This window comes from Erithacus rubecula (assembly GCF_903797595.1).
Source record: "Erithacus rubecula genome assembly, chromosome: 3".
NCBI lineage: Eukaryota > Metazoa > Chordata > Aves > Passeriformes > Muscicapidae > Erithacus > Erithacus rubecula.
This window is the reverse complement of record NC_136689.1, coordinates 126,353,059-126,375,639: the sequence shown is the minus strand read 5'-3', so window position 1 is coordinate 126,375,639 and position 22,581 is coordinate 126,353,059. Positions and strand designations below refer to the sequence as shown.

At 38.8% G+C, this 22,581-nt stretch overlaps 1 protein-coding gene across 1 annotated transcript in view; it reads right to left on the bottom strand.

The window, feature by feature from the left end:
• Positions 1–571: 571 nt before the first annotated feature.
• CPQ (carboxypeptidase Q) overlaps positions 572–22,581 on the bottom strand; it is a 145,997-nt gene continuing 123,987 nt past the window's right edge. The window contains exon 8 of the mRNA XM_079300973.1: positions 572–1,065. Coding sequence (XP_079157099.1) covers positions 905–1,065 — 161 coding nt within the window. The 3' untranslated portion in view covers positions 572–904. The remainder of the gene's footprint in view (positions 1,066–22,581) is intronic.

Below are 22,581 nucleotides of genomic sequence, written 5' to 3'. Positions count from 1 at the left end.
CAAGTGAGGGGCAGCTAGGATGGCTTCAGGATTCTCAATCACAATCTGCTCTTACACTTTGTTTAGATATCAGCTGGCAAGACCTGAAGGTCACAAATCACAGCCGTGTGTTGTTTCTGAAACATGGCATTTCCCAAAAAACTGCCACATGAATTTCTCTGCCTGTCACTATGGCGAATCTTCCATTAGAAAGAAACAGACACGCATGGCTTTCCATGAGGAGGTGCCCAAAAAAATACAGGAGAGCTGGGAGTGCTCTGTTGGCTTTCTATCTTCTGTGTCCTGGTTTATCTGAGTCTTAGATGAACCTCTCATAAGATTTGAAAACAGACCTGAATGAAACTATTATGCTATTTCAGTATTTTGACTATTATTTGACCATTCTACCATCTATTGCCATTTAAAATGGCAAGATTAATTTGTCCTATAACCTGAAAACTTCTGGAAACTACAGTATTACCTTGAAACAGTGAGAAGAAAAGGCTGTTTGGTTAATAGTACATAATTCCAATGAGTAGAAGGAAAGACAGAAACAAAACCAGTAAACATATACACTAAATCAATACACTAATTATTCTGATACAAAAAATTTATTTGGTATGTTTTTCCTGCTGCATAAGATCACTGTGCATAAAAATGCTTATTATATCATAGTCAAAGAGCTATCATATTGTCATCTGAAATTTAAGAAATATTTACAAGAATACATTTAAGTGAAAATCACAAATGGAAAAGATCAAAACAATAAAAAGAAGCAGGAGTGTGTAAAAGTGTGTGTTTTGAGGAAAACAGATATAACAATAAAGCAGAAAATCAAGCATAGCAGATTTACTACAGTTGTAGTCCACATGCATTAGTGGACTTACAATTTTTACTGAAGAACAGAAATCTTCTTGCTGTTTTATTACCTTGGCAACATATCCTCCATGTCAGCAATTACATAGGAGACAACAGTCCAAACAGCAGCACAGAGATTCATCTGGTTTGGATCCTGAACTGTCATCGTGTCCCCTTGAGAATGATGAAACCAGAAGTATTTATTGATGTCGTTATGCAAGCTGGCACCTACAGAGAAAAATGGGCAAAGTTCCATTATAGGAATACAAATATTTAAAGAGGAATATAAACTTGAATCTGTTCCTGGTCTATTTATGAATAAAGCTGCGTGCAACTGTATAAAACTCTTGATACATTTGAAATAAAATAACTGTACAAAGCCATGCCATGTTTGTAGGTTTTAGGTTAACTGACTCATGTGAGCATGAGGCAGCAAAAATTCACACTAGGGAAAAGCCAAACTTCCCTTGGGAGACTCGTATCCTCAGCAACAGTATGCATCCATTTTCTTCTGAAACTAACAGAGTTCAAGCAGGAAAATCCCTACAGTAACTCCACAGCAGCACTTCCCCTTTTTATCACTGATGAGTTACAAGTGATTTGTGAAACCTTTCCTTGCTGTTATTTGTGTTGGGGAACACTTTGGAATTTGCTTCTGCTTTTGAGCCCTGTACATCACAAGTATGTGCTATTTCAGCACAAGTTTCCAGACAATCTGGGGTAACCCAGGTAGCCCAGGACTACATTCCTCTTGCAGCCAGGAGTCCTCATCAGATGGGACAGAAGCAAGTTGAGTGAAATCACAATTCTTCCCATTCAGGAACAACCTCTTCCCTCTGGGACCACGTGGGCAGAGAAAGGATTAATTTTCCCCAAGGCAGGTGGACTCAGGGAACACAAATTATGCTTGCAAGGCATCACTCAAGGCAGACCAAAGCCAAGATGAGCTGGAGAAGCTGCCACCTGACTAGGAGCCACAGCAGAGGTGCTGGAAAAGGATTGCTATTTTAGCTCTGGCTACTCTCTGCTCCAGTGCCCACTGACCCTCTCTAACCCCTTATTCCCTTGAATTTCCTTTTTCCCCACTTCATTACCTCTGCCTCTCTTCCAGTTTTATCAGCCTCCATCAGCTTTGTTGTAAGGTTAACAACCATTCCACCATTAACAGTATTCCACATCAAATTTTGAAAATAAGTAAATTCGGTGTTTTCCCACACACACTAATTCACTGTTTGCAATTCCTTTGCACTGATTTCTTTGTCCTGCTCCCTGACCAGGGCTAGGAGGTGCACAGCCCCAGGGAAGGACTCAGCACAAGACCCACTCCTTTCCTGGTCTACAAACCCAGAGGACTGGTGTGAATTCACAAGTAAGAGCTGTGGGCTTCAGGCAGAAACACTGAATGAGGGTACTCCTGCCATAACAAATAAGAAGGAAAGCCCCAGGATTGTTTGACTATAAAGATGAAGTACATAAATTATTCATGTATTTATTTACATGCAGTGGAAATCAGTATCAGATGATGAGGGCTTTGATAAACTCATGTGTGCTTGTAAGACTTACTGCTATGACTTTTCTTGGTTTTCCTGAGATGCCTGAAGCCTTTGAAGAGAATGAAAGCAAAATTTCCCACAGCATGACTGTACATTCCTATAATATGTATCTTTTGATCACTCAAACAATCATTCAGAACAGAGTCCAGCTCTCCCTGTGGGTACCAGGCATGTTTCTTTTGCTGTAATGGGGACTGACTTGAATGGCTCAGTTCACTGTTATTTTAGAGAAGGAATGGAAAGTTAATGCATTTTAATTCCACCCAAGGTGATGATCTCTTCATAAGAGAGATGATAAGCAGAAAGACCAAATGCTACAGCATAAGATTACACAGTATTGTGGTTTATTTTATTTTAAGAAGCTCTTCTTGTTCTTAAATGACCTGTTTGCTCCTGACTTGAAGCATTGCAATCCCACAGAAGTCACTGGGTAGGCTACAGGTACTGAATTATGTTTTAATAATTTTAGCATTAAATTTATGTCAAGTCATAGTTCCTTCTAAAATTTTTTATGAATCCTTTAAAACATATGCAATCATCAAAGGATTGAACAATTGAACAATGATAAATTCTTTAACCAATGGACTTCTGCACTACAGACACATGACAAGTTAAACTGTTGAGGCAACCACATTACTGCTTTTGAACACTTCTGTAAGACTCAAGACAAAAACTGCCCAGATTTTGTCATCAAAATTTCACTAATCAGAGTAACTATCTATTTACAGAATAGCACTTTGTTCCTGTGAATGGAACAAAAACACCCTTTGCTTTGTCATGTTTAGCTCTCTGAAACACTGGAAAAGATTTTTTTTTTCTCTGAAGTGATTTTATAAATCAGAAAACTATCGACTTTGACATCCAGCAATTCTGTGCAAGAAAATCAAAAGGTTCTCAAACTGGCCGTGCTGTCTCTGTCATGTGTCTGTCTCTGTTGTGGGCTAGCATTAAAGCCAGTGACCTGCAAACATCTTGAGAGACTAAGGGAAAGACCCCAATAAAGCAGTTTTATCCTATGTAATTAGAAACAAAAGTGAAAATCCATGTTCTTGGCACAAGAAGGGTTTACAGCTGAGGGCATCATGCAAACCTCGGACATGAAGCCCTCTGGGGCACAGATATGACTGCCACCAATTTTCATTGCAAGGAAGTTTCCTGCTTTGAAGTTGAGACTCCCCCATGCTGATGTCAGCTGCCTGCAGACATGTCTGCTGCCAGAGGCTGCCAGGCTGCAGTGAGACTCTGAGGAGTGCCCTTTGCACAGCAAATCCATCCAGGGCTGAGACCAGCCCTTGCATGACCATGAAGAGGGAAATTCTGCAGGGCCTTGCAGACTGCAGTCATGTTGGGTTATCTCAATGAAGTCCATGGGGACCTACAGACTATTTTCTAAAAATCTAACAGAAGAAGCAATGCTGTGAGCATAATTTCTTGTTCACGTTGTTTTGTTGTTGCTGTTGTTATGTTACATTTGTGTCAGGAACAAGTCAATAACAAATGGGGACTTATTTTTACCAAGCTAGGCATCAGGTAAAACAGATGAGGAACCATAGATCACAGATCCTATAAATTCACCGTGTCCATGGTAGCCACCTAGAAAGGAAACAGTATAAAGCCTTGAAAAAGTCTGTAAGCTTTAATTAAGCACTTAAAACCCCTCAGTTGGGTTACGTAGGTGTGTACCACATATCTAATTCTGATTTCCAGGTGGAACCAAGACTTGAACAGAAAACCAAGAGATGGGCTAGGTGCTACATTGTCACATTTCACGCACTTTGCTCCTTTTCCTACATTTGCAGAGCAGCCATAAGGAAAAAGGGATGCTAGCCGAACAACCCTCTTTAATTGCCCTTTGTCTGTCCACTTTTACAGCAATGCAAGTGTCTTAGGCTGCAATGCAAGATGTGACCAGAAGTATGTACTCTATCACCATCTGTTGAAAACAGGTGGGGCAGTGACCCTTATCTCCATGGGAGATATTCTCTGCTAATGGGCCATCTTTAGGTGAGGCAATCATCTTTATCCTTTCCACAATCCATCCTCCCTCCAGGAAGATATCATCTGCTGCTGGCCCACTGAGTCCCACTGTATGACTGATAAAATTACATCATCCCACTGGGAGATGCTCCAGCCAGGGGGAGGAGCCAAGCCTTTCCTACCTAGAGAAAAATCTGAGATTTGGAACACCAAGGCAGCCTTCTTCCAGTGGATTCCAGAGGAAAACTGGACCTTTCCACATCATCCTTGGGCCTTTAGAGGAAAACTGCACCTTCTACAGGAGCACTGCTTCAGCTGAACCACATCTGCCACTGCAGGAGGACTGTAGCCACCATTTAATGGGACTGCTGCCAACACCCTGACTGACTGACAGGGTGTTGGGTTATTCTGACTCTGTCAGGGTTGGGATTGTTCTTTGCAATGATGTATTTCTATTTTAATTTTCCTAGTAAAGAACTGTTATTCTTATTCCCCATATCTTTGCCTGAGAGCCCCTTAATTTCAAAATTATAATAATTTGGAAGGAGGGGGTTTGCTCTCTCCATTTCAAGGAGAGGCTCCTGCCTTTCTTAGCAGACACCTGTCCTTCAAACCAGGACAGCAAGTCACATGAGGAACACTGCTGACCAAAAAGGAAATCAGTGAGAAAGTGCTCCAAGCTGGATGCAATAGGTGCTGAGGCATGAAAAAAGGGAATGTTAAAATCTGGTGCCAAAAATGCTGTATGTATTACTTGAATGCATCAAAAATACTGGAAACTAAAAATGGAAGAAAATTAATCATTTACACATTCAATAAAATAATAAAAAAATCATTCAGAGTACCATTACAAAGTTACAGAAAACCCTCTTTAGCACTAGTTTACTTACCTAATTTAATGCATCAGCAGCTATCTAGTGCCAGTGGTGATCCCCCAGGGTCAAACACTAGGACAAGTTGCCCAGAGAGGTAGCAGAGCCTCCATCCTTTGAGATATTCAAAGCCTGACAGAACATGGTCCTCAGCAACCTGCTGCAGCATTTGGACTAGCCCAGCTCAAGGGGTGCCTGCCAAACTCATCTACTCTGTGGCACTCTAACCCCTGGTGCCTTGGGTCTTTTGGACATCTTTTAGAATTAACACAATGTAAAAAAAAAAAAAAATCTTCAAGTTCATTCCTGCCTTGAGCTCATTTGATGATTCTCTGTATAACCAGCTATGTCATACTTGGTTCGATGCACTGCATAAGGTAGGCTAAAGCAGCAGCTTTGGTAATTCATACTGACCATGTTTTTTTTTGTATTCAGCTATGTGAGATTGATGGAAATACACACACATTGAGGCATTCTGAGAAACAGTCTATCCCTTCTAGCTCCTGATCTCAGCATGAAATGCCCAGTGCAAATACTCATCAGCTGATGATAAGGATATTGACTTGCCTTACAATGTGTTCATTCAATTCTTCACACATTAATAAACTGACAAAGGTCTCCTTGCCAGCTTAAGAAGATGAGATGCTGCTATTGAGGTAAAAGGATGCATGAACCACAAAAAAAGTGATGGGCATGTCAGTGGTGACCACTGCTTCTTGTCACTGTCAGGCACTACTGCCTTCACATGCACTGCTGCCATTAGTTGTAACTAGAATGAAACACTATTGCCACATATTTAAGCACTCAAATTTTTGTAATTTGTGCAAACAATGAAGGAAAAGCAGATAATGATTATCAGAATGATTACAAAGGCAGTTTCCATAAAATGCAATATTTTCAAGGGGGAAAGCATGCAGTAAATTCAGAATAATTTTGCATCTTAAAACATTTTGCATTACACTCCTCCCTATATTTTCTTTCTTTTTTTTTATACCACAAACAGCATTCAATTGCCAAAGGAAGTCAAATGTGAGTTATGGAGTCAGTACATGAGTGCTACAGAGTCCTATCAACAGCTTCCCAGTTGTCTTTGCTTTCAAGTGAACCTCACAGCTATGCCATGAATCTTTTAGATAAAATGGGAAAATCCCCACTGTTTCTATAACCTCTCTTGGGTGTCCTGGGTCTTCAATATCACAGCTAGATCTCTGGGATACTGATCTCTGCATGTATGTTGCCTTATACAGTGAAGTTAATCCAGTAATATAATAAAAAAATATGTAACTTTTTCAGGTTTCATTTTATAGTAGTCCCTAGAGGACCTGACAGAATTGCCACTCCATTATTTTATGCAGTATATATACATCTCTCCAAAGAGAAAAGACTTCAGCTCAGAAGAACACACACTCTAAACAGGCAAGGGGGACTGAAGGATGAAAAGGGCATGCAGAGATGAAACAACACATTCATTTTCTCACAGCAGCTGAGAAAGGAATAGATGCCAGACATCTGAGCTGAGGCCAATGTCCTGTTGAGTAAGCTGTACTACCTCCTAACAGCAAAGTTGGAAATGCCTTATTTAACCAGGCATAATTTGCTCAATGTTTCCAAAAGTTGACAAATAGAAAGGAGTTATAACGTGCTTTTCTTGCATCTTCCAAGTACCTGTTTGAGCTTCACCTTTGTGTCAAGGCAAACCTACATTCTATCAAAAGTATTGCTGGTAGTAAGGTGTCAAGACATCAGATGTCTGACCTGAAACCTTGTTTTTATATCTGCAGTGATTTCCCTGGCTATAAAAGACAGATTCTTTTTTCCTCTATCTATTAAATAATGCTTTTGTTTCCTGCTTTTTCTTTAAGAAAAGAGAAAAAAGCTTTTACTTAATTTTCAAGTTTATTCTAATCTCAGACCTTTTTCCTGTCAATGACAGTATCCAGGAATGTACTAAAAATCCATAATGCCTTAAAAATAATGCAAATCGTGATGAAATATACGTCTTTTTCTTTTACACCAAATTTTTACTTAAAAATAATGAAAAAAAGAGGCAAAGGGACATATCACAATCTCCTAAGTACTTAAAAACTGGTGTGTACCAGGAAAGCATAAAAACAAAAGTTCAAAATCATCCTATTCCTCACACTCAGTAATAGAATCAATATCCTCTCCCTACTCATAGCTGAAGCATTTCTACCCCACACATTTTGAAAAGTCAAAACTTCACAGCAGAAGTAGGAAGACACATGGCTTTTCCTTCAAAGTTTATGTGCCAAAGACCTACAAATAGATGAAAGCTAGGAGCAGGAATACAATTCCTTATTTTATTTTTATTTTTGTTTTGTGCCTTACTAAACCCCAGCAAAGTCACAGATCTCAAGTGGTCAGGGAATGAATCTGCTGCAATGGTAGCTGTGTTTAGGAAGGGCTGGCTGGAACTGCTTTATGGGTGGCTCAACATCTGCAAGCCGTGTAGAGTGCTTGCCTGCATGTTTTAGGTGCTGTACAGGTGTTTTGTGTGCTGCCCCTGCCTAACCTCAGTCTGCAGAACTACTACTGAAATGAAAACCCAATTATTGCAGACATCTCTTGCATGTATTTTGGTGCTCATATTAACCTCTTCCTTTGTGGGATAACCTGTAGCTGACAGCTGTCTTTAATGCCAATTATTTAATTACTCATTTTCAAGTAAGCAGAGGCAATGGAGAATGCTAATGCTGTTTAGTGGGGCACTGACAGCATTAGTTTTCCCGTCACTTCTCAAATGATGAAATTACAGGCTAAGTTGCTTGAGTTTCATGGCTACTGCCACTGAAATAGTTTCCAGTACAGAGCTTATAAATAACATCAGAAGCCCTGCTGTTTCCCCTCCTGAGTCACTCTCTCAAAAGTCAATAAAATTCATGATTCAAACAACATGACAGAGGAAAAGCCTTCAGGTGGTTGTTTCAGTGACTAATTAAATGAGACTACAGTGTAAGGGAGACAATATAAAGTTTGTATTACTTCTTGTTTTGCTTAATGCATTTCAGAATTAATCCTGTGGATACACTAAACAGACTAATTTACAGCTCAGGATTATCACAGTTACTTTTGCAATGCATTAACCTTTCACTTATTGCATCAGAGGGCCAGTGACAGCAGGAGATCCAACCTAAACTTGCATGAAATGCTGTGAAATGAAGTGCCAGGGAAGGAAGCAGTTCATAGAGCTCAGGTTGACTAGACTCTAAAATAATATCCTAAACAGCCCTTGACTGGGAAAAAATCCACAAAACCCAAGATAAATTTTTAACAGTAAAAATCCGTGGAAGTTTCTCCTCCATTTATCCAACCTCTGTCTCAAATTGTCAAGGTTATTTTTAATAAAAAAGAGAAAAGAAAAAGTTAAGTCTCCCTAGCTGGTGTTGCCTAAACATGACCCACTTGCCGGTCACTCTCTGGGATGGAGGGATCCTTCACAGGCCCACTCACTGTTAATTTTTGAACCTATTTACACTTCTGCCCAGTGCAGTTCTCACTTTGTGAGCTGTAGCAGCAGCACCCTCCATTTTTTCATTCAGCTACATACTGGTGGCTTAATACAGTTTAATCACATCTAACTCAGCAGCTTTTTCTCAAGCTGAATAATCCTCCTCTTGCAGAAACTATTCCATATCTCTGAGGATAAAGGCTTCTGGTGACTCTTCTCCCTTTTCTAATTGTGTTTCATACAATTCCTGAGATGAGAAGCCCCAATGCCAGCAAACACCATCATGCGAATGGACTCGTGATGTGACTGCAGCACACCACAGCACATCTCCTATGGATGTTTTCTGCTTTTTCTGCTTTTTTTTTTTTTTTTTTTTTTTTTTTTTTTTTCTCTCCCTTCCTTCCTCAGCTGCATGAAACACTGTTGTTTTTTCCTTCCCTGGGTATTGACTTGACAATTTCAGACAATTACCCACAGTGATTCCCACATCATTCTTCTTGAAGATAACATGGATCCTGTTGCTCTGTATTCATAGTTCCTATACTGCATCACTCTGCATTTATTGACACAAAAAATGTCACTGGTTGTTGTATTCTTTAGATATTTTCCACTACAAGATTACTGTCACATTTTCACAGTCAGCTTTAGTTTTGATAACAAATATTTGAAGCAAACTTTGCCAACTTGCTATTCTTGCTCCCTTTCCAGCTAACATGGAGTTTTGTGAACATCCAAAGTGACAAAAAAAAAAAAAGGTGGCTAGGAAGCCTAATGAAGACTTTCTCCATTAAGAAGATTGACAATTTATTTCTGCCTTTTTAAAATCAGGTATTTACCATGAAGAAAGGAAATACCTCTCACCTCACAGTATTTTCTTCCTTTATAGTCTTTGATCCAGGGGCTTTTGAAGACTCAACTGTACTTTACTGATCATATCCAGCCACAGAAATGGTTGCAAACTCTTCTGAAAATGCCTTGCTAGATTGGTGAGGCATGACTTCTTTCTTCCAAAGCAAGCTGAACTCTTGAATTATTTTTGTATTTTGTGCTTTGGCTCTGTGACCATCCTGGCTAACTAAAACACAGATACCTATTTAGGGGATTCCCTAATTAGAGCATATCAATTTAGGATTATGTGCCTGTAGTATATGCCTGTTTATGTCTGTATATATTGTGTATATTTTAATATAATTATGTATATGCCTACATAGGTTATGCAGAGACTACTTAAAAAGTTGATAGTTGTACAAGTGCTTGTACAACTTTATAAATCCCTTACATTTTACATTCTCTTCTAAACATTGTAAGTGGAATGAAAGTCATTGCAAAATCAGCAGTTTCTCTAATTTAGAATTCTTTTTCATGTGTTTGTTTATGTCTCAGCTCAGTAAAGCAGTTAAATATTGAGAATGCAATTTATTTTAATTCCATTAAGCTTTAAAAGCCACACACAAGGGTCAAGTGGATACTGGGATTCATTTGAACCATCTTTCCTGGCCAAATGCATTTCTGTGTTTCCATGCTCTCTGTATAGCTGCAGCATGTAGCTGACATTATAAGGTTGCTTTGAAACCCAGACTATTCAAGTGCTTTCTTCAGTGTTCTCTGCTACCAAAGAGCCTCCTGCCAACATCCAGGGCCTTGCTCCACCCTGCCCCAACACCTCCCAAAATCACCCCAGAAAAGTTGTGGAATGAGACACCCCCCAGACTGTGTGAAACACATGGGGAGAGAGAGCCATGAAAATGACCCATTTGTCTTGGTTTTGAGTAGCATTTCTGTTTGCAGTAATTGTCTGCATTCATTTACATTTTCAATCCATTCAAAAAGCTTCCTTGTGTTTTACAAGAAATGGAGCTATTTCCTAAGCCAAACTCACAAACCAGTTTAAAGCAAATCTATATGTCTGCTTCTCAGAGGATGCTGGGGACAGAGAGGAGACACACAGGTTCCCATTTGCTCTAGCCTTCCCTCCTCAATACAATTACAGCTGGATTTTTAATCACAAAGTTCCTGTAGGAGCCTTCCCACCAAGTAGTCCACTACTAGAAATGCCAATATTCACAGGACTCAGTGGGCAGAGCTCCCTTCTGCCTAGATGGTGATGAAAAGAGACAGTTAATGAGCATTCTGGTGCTTGACTAGTTATGAAAAAAAAAAAAAAAAAATCCCAGGGAACCAAACCAGCCACCTAATTAAAGTAAAACACATACTAAGCACACTAAAAGTCTGTTGTATTTTATGTCGCAGAAACCAAAAGTGCATTTTTTCAACCACAGCCACAGGATGACCAATGGTTTTACTGTTTCTATTTTTGCACCCCACAGAGACTCTTTAAATTTATGGTGGATTTTAGATGAAGGATCATAAGACAAAGCTGGAAGAATATACTATGCCTACAACAATAAAAGATCCTTCAAAATGAGTGGTTACTTGAGTAATGCATACTTGAGTTTTAAACCAGTAAGTTATTTCTTAACACTTTAGATGCTCCAGATATTGGTAATGAAATATCTTTTTCATTTGATCTCCAAACCAGTGTATATTTAGCTAATTCATAACAGAAATGCTGGCGAGTTCTTGAAACAAAGTTCAAAGCTTATTGCAAAGTTCAGGACTATCCAAATGCAGGAGTTTTCAGTCTTTAGGGTTGGGTTGCAGAGAGCAACAAAGCCTACAGGGACATTTTCTGGGTGCAAAAGGCATGTGAAATGGAGCATGGCACTGCCCCAACACTGCTCCCTTCACACCTTTCTGGCCCACCCAGAGTGCAGGGCATCTCAGCTGCTAGCTACCACTGGGGTTGGGTTCAGAGAACCACAAAACCTTTCTGCTCCAGTCTAAAACCAATGGGTGAAGAACACAGAGTAGTAAGAATGAATATTTATTCAATATTTTAAGAAACAGATTGCATGTTTTTGTCAGCAAAACTACAAAGGAACAGCATATGTAAAAAAAGAAAAAAAAAAAGATAAAAATCATTAAGGTACAGTGAAAACACCTGCTGCAACACTGTTCTTCACAATCTCAAAATCTCTTTGTTTTAATGGTCCGTGAAATTACATGGGCTTTATTAGGAAAAGAAAGGGGGAAATTAAAGAAAGCCTGTCCTTTAAAGTAAGGAAGTAGAGAAATTCCTCACACCTGCTCTGACTCTGCAGTGCTTGTATGTGGGCTCTGGCTAATCCACAGAGCAGAACTAATCCTAGAAGAAGACAAAGCCAATAAAGCAATGTCCCTAACTAGCATGACTCTTCCAAGCTGTAAATTTGAGTTGCTTTGATAGCTATTTTGCCACAGTGCAAATGCACTTGTCAAAATGCTAATATATTAAGAAGAAAAAAAAAAAAAAAAGCATATAAACTCAAGAAGAACACTAAGAGAAGCTGACAATTAATTTTAAGTTGAAGTTTAACCTGTTTGCTTTCTCTGAAAGATCATCAGTCATATCAGTAAGTGCAAACAGGATTTTCCTCTAACACAGGCTTACTGCATTCTGTGTTTCACTATACTGTTTTCTTATGAAGCTGAGCTTTACTTTGATTTTGTTTAAATTAAACCTATATGGTTGAAGGGTCATTTAAAACATGGAAAGAAAAGACTGATTGGATGAAAGTGTACAGAAACAGAATAAGGCACTACTGAGTCCAACTGCCATGAGTGCTAAGCTGTTGAGTACAGCTTTGAAAATTCTCTCCCAGAATCAATCTCCATCTCAATGATAATTTTGCAGAAATCAAGGATCAAGATATATTTTCACAATTTGTTAATAACAATCTACAACGGTCCATTTAAAATTATATACTTTTACAGAAATTTCTAAGCCACTCCAAAAGACACAACATTTTACATATGATGCAACAAATGCAGATGATTTAATAACAGTGACCAAACTCTACACATTAAAAAGCAAACACACCTCTATTAGTTTAAATACAACCCACCATCCTTCTGGTATATTGTGTCCATGCTAGAATATAAAGCAATGTTTACAGCTGTATAAATGGAAGTAATTTCAATTTGGATTACTCAAAGAAATAAAGCACAAGAACACTCTTGTGAAGTTGTTTATGGTGCCACATTCAATACCACCAATAGACTAATGAAAAGGGAGAAAAAGACCCAGTCATGATGACTGTTAGCAGCCCAGTGCAAGATTATTATCAAATGATTGGAATTATTTTAATTGAGAGAAGATAGAATTTAATACATTCACTAAAAAACACCCTTAATCTCTGCATTGCTATGCTTGCCCTCCACAGGAGAAAGACATGCTCTCCAAATGCAAGTTTGTACCACCAGAATACCATTAGACTATTGGCTCCTTTCAAATACATAAATTGAAGACACTTTTTACAGAGCAGAGCAGATACATAAAAATAAATATTAACATACATATACATATGTGTCTACCAACCCACACATAATTAAAAACCTTTCAGGAGCCAAATGCACACTGGTTAAACAATGGCATGCTATATATTCAAAGGACTGCAACAAGTACTCAGTCAAACTGGGATTATAAATCTTATCTAAAAATAACCTGAAGGAAAAAATTTGACACTCTAGCCAATATTTATTTTACTTTGACATCATCACTTTAAAGCTAACAGGCATCTGATAGGAAAAAAAAAAAAAAGAAAAAAAAAAAAAAGATGGGATGATTTTTCTTACTTTAAGGCCCATCTTTGTGCAAAATAATTGTGCATGATTATTAGTTGAATAGTTCCCATTTCCCACTCCTACAAGAACTGACATAAAAGATGAGAAATCTGGTAGGTCTCATTAGTCCTGGGTAGTCTAACCTTAGCCTTAGCTATTATCAGATTTGTCAGAAAAAGCAAAGAAAAAGCACAACCTTTTTGGAAATGCAGCGACTGAAATTAGAATGCATTGAATGAAGAAGGGAATATTTCCCTGTCACATATTCCTTTCAGGGTCAAAAAACACACAAGTGAGATTTTAAATAAGTAACTCATTCCAGGTAAGTATTGTCAAGCTGTTTCCAGGCTGACAGACTGCCACTGCATCCCACCACTGCCAGCAGGGTTCACTGCTGGGACTCCAAAGGTGGCTCTGGGTTTGGAAAAATAGGGTGTAGCAGAGAAGACAACAAGAACTATTTCAATAATTAAATTCTTCTGCTGTGTATCAAAAGCCCAAGGCTTATGTGGAATTAGATGAGATGCCTGGAGTGTCTTTACCACTATTTTAGCAAATGGAGTGGCCAAACATTCACTCCTTGAAATAGTAGAAGAGCAACCACACTTTTCTCTATCCCAATGAATTTAAAACACAATGCAAATTAAAAAAAAAAAAAAAAAAAAAAAAAAAAAAAAAAAAAGGAGAATGATCCAAAAAAAGCAGAAAAAGGCAAAGAATAGCGCTATCTACGATGGGAACATGTATTCAACACTTAACATTTTTTTTTTTGCAGCAAAAATGATGCTCTATGTTGCTGTTGGGCTAGGAGAGCAGTGAAAAGGATGTAGCAACACTACTTCCTTCATGCAGAAAGAAGTAAAAAGCCCATTTATGAAATAAACAAATCACACTTACATAGAGTAGATCGTGGAACTAAGGATAGAAGTGATTTCATTGTTGCAAGGAAGGTGACACCCCTGGTAAATGTGCTTTCACAAAAACATCATGTCTCTCACATCCAGCAGGTGCTTAATCACTGTTGTAATTCTTTCTCTCATGTTTTCCTTGAGCAGCTTGAGAAAATCCAAGCCTGCTTTTTCCCTGGCGTCCACCAGAATCCCACAGCTCTACACCTAAAACTGGGGGACAAATGTTTTTCACAGGTAAATGTAATGATGGCTGGGGTCAAGGGTCAAGCCCCAACTCGATGAGCTCAGGGAGGTGAAACCAAAAGAGATCTGGTGGGGAGAACTGACCCAAGCCATGGGCAAAGCAGGGATCCTGCCCATTTCCACAGATGCAGGCGAGCTGGCTCAGCAGGCTGGAGCTCTCATACCTGTTAAACAATTACAGCATTTCTTAGCACTCTCTTAGCTCAGGCTCCAGGAACCACAGGCAGTCCCTTCCCTCCTGCTCTCTAATTAGAGACTTGAAGTCATTACTTGGGTTAAGGGATAGTGAAAGTGTCATTGAGTTGAGTATAGTAAATGAAAAAGTTTTTAATCTGAGATAATGTTCTCATAAACATGGGACTGTGTCTCAGAACCATTATACCCTTAACAAATTTCCTGGCAGCTACTTGTCTGACTGAAAGAGAGAAGCTGCATGGAAAAGATACAAAAAGCAAATGACATTTTTAATGGTGTGATGATCCCTTCTTCCCCACAAGCATCCTGAAATAAAAGACATAAATGCAGACTGCTTGGAGGCTTCAACAGCATCCAATGCCTGTGTTTCTAATGATGACTGCACAAGAACATCTGCCCTAAAATCTAGCCAGCAGTGTTAGTGGACAAGAAAAGTACCCACAGTAATTAGGAACTATAGGAAGAAGCAGGCAGACTAATTAACTTTTCTCAATGCTTTCTATTTAGCATATCTTAGGGATTTAAAATTAAAGATGTGTATAATTCGGGCTGTTTTCAAGATTAAGATGTTTAAAACTTGTTGATTAGTTTTAGCTGCGCAATGAAATCTGTTTCTTAGTTGAAGTCAGAAGGGATAAAATTGTTCAGGCCAAGGAAACAAGCTGCTGCAGCAGGATGTTGAAGCCCTGACATGATCAGCCTGTGATTCTCACACTACAGCTCAGCAAGAGAGTGAGAACTGCCCTATCTAACCCAATCTCTTTCACTCTGTTGGTGGCTCCAAGCTCAAGAGTAATGGTGGCTGGAGCACTAATGACAATGGCAAGGCTGGCAGTGGCAGTTCTGTGCAAATACCTTAGGAACATCCAGAGTTCTTCTGCATGGAGAAAAAAACACACCACAAGAACTAATCAAGGTTTTGCCAAAATTAGGGGTTTTGGCTATTAGAGATCATCTATTTCTGCAACCTTTGAACAGAGATAACAAAATGAGACTGCACTATGACTTACTTGAAACCAGCACAGACTGTGTGAGTGCACAGAGCAGCCTAGACTGTTGCCCCAGTTGATGCCTGGGTGCAATAAAAATCACAACTGCCCAGCCTATAGCAGTATCTGTTTACAGACTTCCTTCAGTGACACCTGTAGCACATACAGCAGCCCTTAATTCTGCTCTGCAATATGAATGAAAAGACAACTGGTTAATAACTGTCTTTTATTATTTTTAAAAATATATTTCAAACCCATATAGCTTATCTTAGAGTCTCTGTAATTTGGAAATGAAGCACTGCTGCTGCAATGTCTTATCTGCCCACAGAGTCTGTTAGCACTTTTAAAACACAGAACAGAAATAATACACAAGGAGTCAATAATCGTAATTGGTATAATTAACAATTCCTGCTTATCTCTGGCTTAAGTTCTGAAAATCAACTAAAATGTGCTTTTGTTTAAGAGTAGTTATCCTAGAGGGCTGAAAGTCCAAGACCTTCCACAACTCACTTTCCTCTTACCCTTTTCTCTTCCCATCTGCCATACACTACCTTTCAGCTTGAGCCAAGCAGCAAGTTGCAGGACAGAGCACTGGATTTACATTATACAAAGACTCAAAGGAAAGACTTAATTGTAATTTACATGTAACTCTTTAACTAATTCATCTAACACTTTTACTAACTCACAGAACACTCCTGCATCTAAAAGGGTACTGACTGCAACATCTGTTGTCTGCCTGGTACCCAGATTATTTAGCAGTGCTTAAACTCCATGCAGACTAGCACTACACAACAGAAAACCAGATGAACTGGGGAAAACTTCAGTCAGCCTATTTTCCTCTCTCTGGTAGAAGCTAATTGTGAGAAAAAATGGGAGGAAAGGGTCTCATCCTTCAGTACAGCTGGCCAGCCATCAATACATTAAGGACTGAGTAGGAGCTTGCCTTCATATCTCTGTGCTGGACAGCCTTTGCTGGGCCTTTCTCCCATGCAGTGTTCCATTGCTCTAAATTAATGTTTGATCTTGGTCTGAAACATCTTGTGATGCTGACTTCCTCCATTCAATTATATCTTGTCCAGAGAAGTTTGTCTTGAAGCTCTGATCCTCTGGTTATATTACAAGAGATAAATAGTTACTCTCTATAATGAAAGAGTGTTGCTTATATGTATCTATTATATAGATTTAATTTTTTTCCCCCCAGAGATTATAATAGCTTGTTGGTGGATTCTACCTTAAATGAAATGGTCATTCTGATAACACTTGGAACTAGCCTGCATTAAAGTCCAGAGAGCAGCTTGTACAGGATAAAGATGGGTTTCTTTTGATTAAGTTAATAATTTGTAACCCATATTATCTTGCTGCAGTGATACATGATGCAAAAGCTGCAGCTTCCTGGAATCCATAGGAGAGGCAGACCATGAAAGGCAGAATTAGGAAACAACATGCTTTCCATTCTGGAGCAAATGACATAATTCTGCTTTTCTCTTTTCCCAACTCAAATAAAAATAAAAGGCACTAAAAACTTTTCTCATAAAGTGAAATAAACTAGCAAAAACAAATACTCCCATCACATGTATTTTCTTGACTCAACACATACACAAAATAAAATCTTAACAATTTCATTTCTATCATCACCCTATACTTTATCTAAATTAAAAAAAATTATTGAAATATTCACAATTCTGTTATTTTCTATTCTAATTTAATCAAAATAGACCTTGTTTATATAAATGAACACATTTCAGTATCTTTTTTCCTTAACAAAAAAGTTAATCTACTGAGAGAAACTACTTCTGCAGTGCATTTTACCTGTGAAGAAGCCCCAAAACACACACCAAGGATCAATGCCTTTAATGTCAAGTACCAGAGTACTGTGATCTCCAGATGTTACCAGAATATAGGATGGTGCAGAACCTTGGTGTACATAACCACTCCCTTTGAACTAACTTTCTGATCCTATAAAATATGTATAAAAGTTCAAAGTTATGTTAATCACTACGGACACCAGAAGAGAAAAAGGAAATTATGTACACTACAAGGTTGATCCAAACTGCATGAAAAATACACTTAGAGAGTAAAAAATGGAAGGATCTTTAGACTAGGGCATCCTATGGGTCTGAAACTATTTTCTATTTTCATTATAGACCAAAACAATGGATAGAGTCTTCCTACAGTATGAGATGGCTCTAATCAGAGACATATGGCAGGGGCACTGAGAGCATGATGAGAATTTGTTAAGTGATTTTCAACAATAAGAAACTTGAAAAGACAATTCAAGATAATGATCAATAGGTGCAAGCATAAACTGCTACACCAAGGAAGGAAAAATCAACTTCACATAAAAACCTGCTGAAAGTAGAAAGAAGTAATCATGTCTTTGGGTTCACAGTGAAAAGAAATGAGAGTTAAAGCTCTTAAATTGCAGCAAGAATAGGTTAGAAAGGAGAAAAACCTTCCTAAGCACTAAGAATAGCACTGGGACAGGACATCTGGTCTATAATGTTTCCATTACAGTAAGTCTTCAAATTCAGCTTAAAAAAAATGTGAAAGAAATGACAGAGACATTGGCAAGACCATGCTGGAATCAAGGATATTTAAAGGTTCTCTAGAAACCTCCTTGCCAGCTCTGTGGTTCTTTGAAATCTCATCTGTTTGTGTGGCTTTCTCAAATAGCTGCTGAACAGACTACAGATCTTCTTTTTCTGGTGATCAGCTTGACCCATGGCTCCAGCCAAGCTCAGCCTGTGAGACAGAGGGAAATTCAGGATCACTATTCCAAGTGAACCCTACAAAGAGCAAGTGGACACCAAATTTCTGGAGTAACCTTGTTCTATTTTATGAACAAGAGCTTTACATCAGAAAAATGTCCCACTCCTAAATATTTTACATGAATGGCAATTCACATGTGTGTGGAAAGTGCTAAAAGTTATTCCTCTAGCAGTTACCCATTTAAGGAATGTAAGGCAAAAAATTATTTAAAATCACTTCTGTGACTTCACTGGTAATAGCTTTGGTTTTTGTTTCTTCACATGTCTCTGATTAGAGATGCACAACTGAGATTGTTCTATCTCAGCCAGCTCCCATCAACTCCCATTGTGCTTTGCTTGTTGTTTGGATTTGGTTTTTGGGGTTTGGATTTGGGGGAAACAGGCAGGCAGCCGAGACAATCCTTGTTTAAGGTAAAACCACCCTGCTTTAGAATTCTTCATAATAACCTTTGTCCTCAGAGAATTTAAGATTTTCTGTCTGCTATCTCTAATTAATAACTATAAGTTGTTTTCAGTATCTTTCAGGAGGTGAGGCGCTTGTGCTCATACCCAAAGGAATTTGGGATAGCTGTAAAATGCCAATGCTCTAAACTCCCATGTCTTTGCTTGTAGGATAGAGACCCATTGAGAAATCAAGCTGCTCAACTTCTTTCTCCTCCAAAATGCCACATTAAGGGTTTTCAACTGCTTCCAATTTTAAATCCATAAACGTTTTCTAACACATGGATTATCCCAACTGACAACAACTGGATAATCAAGCCCACTGACAACAAACTTATACTCTTAGTAGGAGATGAGGTTGTACATTTTTAGGAGTAATCCACAATCCCTCAGGAGTCTGGAGAGCAGAGTCTGAAAATCCCTAGCTGTCTTTACTTCAGCTTTGTTTAAAAACAACAGCAACAACTACAAAAATTCTTCTGTCTCAGGAGGTCATTGTTTATGTTTAATATAATTAATAGAACTGAACTGCAAAAGGAAAAGTGCTTATTTTCTTTGGTGGATTTCCAAGGCTCCACATGGCAATGTGGAGACAGAGCTCTGTCATGGGCTGAGAGCTGTGAACAGACTGGTCCTGATGTATAGTAAATCTTAAGTTTTCTGGCTCTTTGCATGGGGAATTCCAATAAACTGCTTCTCTTATTGAGACTCATGCTTTGTCCTTGCAGACAGATTTGTTTATGTACCACTAAAATAGATGTATAGGAAGCTTATGTTTCCACTTAGGCTGCTCTTTTCTTTACACTCATCTACAGCATTTGCTCAGGTGAAGCTCTTGTGCTAAATGGTCTGATGATTCCAGCAGAAGATGGACCAGCTTAACTAGGAAGGTAATGATGACTCCTTCCTCTTTACTGCACCATATAGACAGAAGGTAACTCATAAGCAACCCTTGGTTAACTATTATCATTAGAGAAAATGAAGAACTATAAATTGTTCAGTGATTATAGCAGATGATGTCAGAGACAGAACAATAAACTTGTACCTTCTCTCTTGCATTCCTATGCAGCCCATGATCCTTTCTTAAAGATTTGCAAATACAAAATACAAATGTATATTCAGTTCCTTTCACACTTAAATATTTTTCTGTGGTCTGAATTGACCATGTCTGAATTGACTGAAATTGTTGCATGAAAACACATATCACTGGAAAGGGATTTCTGGGAAAAATAAATTGGTATTCAATAAATTCTGCTTTTCAGAAATTCAGTAGCACTGTAGACCCAATCTGTAGAATAGGTTTTGGACAAACACTTAGAAGGGTTCCAGTTCTGTGGTTTATAAATGTTAACAATGTCCTGGAGAGGCTGCCACTGGAATAATTTTGAACCTGCTCCTTTGAGGAAGATGTCTTTATAAATTATTTCCGAGCTTTGTATTTGTTCAGTTTGGACTACTATGAAAACCATTCTTCAAAGGCCTCAGACATTTGCACGTAAAATGTCACCTGCAAATGAAAGTGTTGTGTTTGCTGCTTCAGGAAGCAACAAATGTTCTGATTAATATCTAAAACTTTGTCACTAAAAACTATTTGGATCCTGAATCAAAATCATATTTGGCTCAAATTTCCAGTGTGCTCTGCACAGTCACCTGAGATGTTTCTACAGCCTCCTTTCCCTGTAAAACTTCTGGAACCTGTGAGGGAAAACTGCTGCAGAAGCACTGCATTATTTGCTGTATTAGCTATAATAAGCAGTGAAAGAATACCAAGAGAGTAATTGATGTAGCTTAAAATTAAAAACTCTCAGGTCTCTGCATGGCAGCAGAATTGGAAAAACAGGGGAAGAGATGCTGCACATGGTATAGGAAAATGAAGTTAGGGATTATTTAGCTGAATAGGGCAAATAAAAATCAATGGTGCTGGATGAATTGCTTGGGAAAGCTGGCCAATGCCATTGGGAAGTTGCTTTCTATCATCTAGGAAAAGTTGTGGCAATTAGGGGAAGACCCCAATGATTGAAAAAAGGCAAATGTTATGCCTGTTGTAAAATCTAAAGCAGCAGGATACAAAAGCATCTCCAGAAGTGGCCACTAAGTTGATTGGGGGGATGGAGCACCTCTCTGATATGGAAAGGCTGAAAGAATTTGGATTGTTCAGCCTGGAAAAGAGAATCCTTTGGGGTGATATAATTGTGGCCTTCCAGTACCTGAAGGTAGCCTACAAGAAAAATGGAGTGGGACTTTTTATTAGAGCATGTAGCAACAGGACAAGGGGGAACAGATTCAAACTCAAACAGTAAGTTTAGATTGGATGATAGGAAGAAATTCTTTACAGTGAGGGTGGTGAGGCACTGGCACAGGCTGCCCAGAGAAGCTGTGGATGCACCATCCTGGAAGTGTTCAATGGCAGGTTGGGTGGGGCTCTGAGCAACCTGGTCTAATGAGAAGTGTCCCTGACCATGGCGTAAGGGCTGAAACTAGATATCTTTAAGGTCCCTTTCAACACAAACCATTCTATAATCCTATAACAATTCTATGAGCTATAAACTAGAAAGACTCAGTCCCCAGGAAAACTAGGGACTGGAGGAGTGGAATGAAAGTGGGTAGAAAAGGGCCTGGATGGCAGGGCCCAAAGGGTCACCATCAACAGTTTGAAGTGGCTGGTTATGGGTAGTGTGACTCCCAGGGGTCCCTGCCAGGTCAGCAGCCTTTGCATCCTTAGCAATGATCAGATGACAGAGGGGCTGTGTCTTCATAAAATCGGAGGGAGGAGCAGCAGTATATGCTGGAAAGCAGAGTTGCTGTTCAAAGAATCCAAAATCCAGAAGTGGTTCAGCATGTACTTCAGAAAATTTGTCAAAGACAAAACCAAAATCCTTTGTTGGAAAAGGACAACCCATGGCCAAAGAACTGGTGGGAGGTGCTCCAGCAGTTCTGCAGAACAGGAGCTGCTGTGCAAGAGACACCAGCAGAACCTTGTGGCAATGAGGTCATGTAGGGAAATAGGGCAGCCAACAGGAAATTGTGTTTTCTAAATATTACACTGTTTGTGACTCAGGAACAAGAAAGGTGTGAACAAACTGGCCAGAGGAGACATAATCACCTTGGCTGGATGACCAGCTTGTTCTCATCATTCTGTATCATTCCAATACAGCAAATACATCAGCTGTGTTCTGCTGTAATTTCAAACTTGACTCCAAACCAACGGAAACTCTAAATAGTTGAGGATGAAGCAAGCACTGAAGAATCCTCTTAGAAACACTCATATGACTTCATATAGGAAAGTACTGGGAAAGCTGCAAGCCAGACCTTAATACATTTAACCTCTGTCCCTCCCATCAAGAGCAGTATACACGTGGTCTTCCTGGAGTGCTACTGAAGGCTTTATTTTTATTCAGCTTTTAATACTGATGCCATTACAATTTGTTTTCCAGGAATGAAATCTATGAATCCACAGATATTTCTGCTGTTGTTCCTAACAACCATTCTAGGTCATTATACATTTGGTGAGAAATTGCTCATTTCTATGCTATCAATGTCTCTTATTTTTCATATAGTTGAAGGTAAAAAAATTAATTTTCAAGAGAATCTTATTTTACTTCCTCACTTTTTCCATTGGCAAACATCTCTAAATTCCTTATAGAAATCTGACTAAACTCTTTTT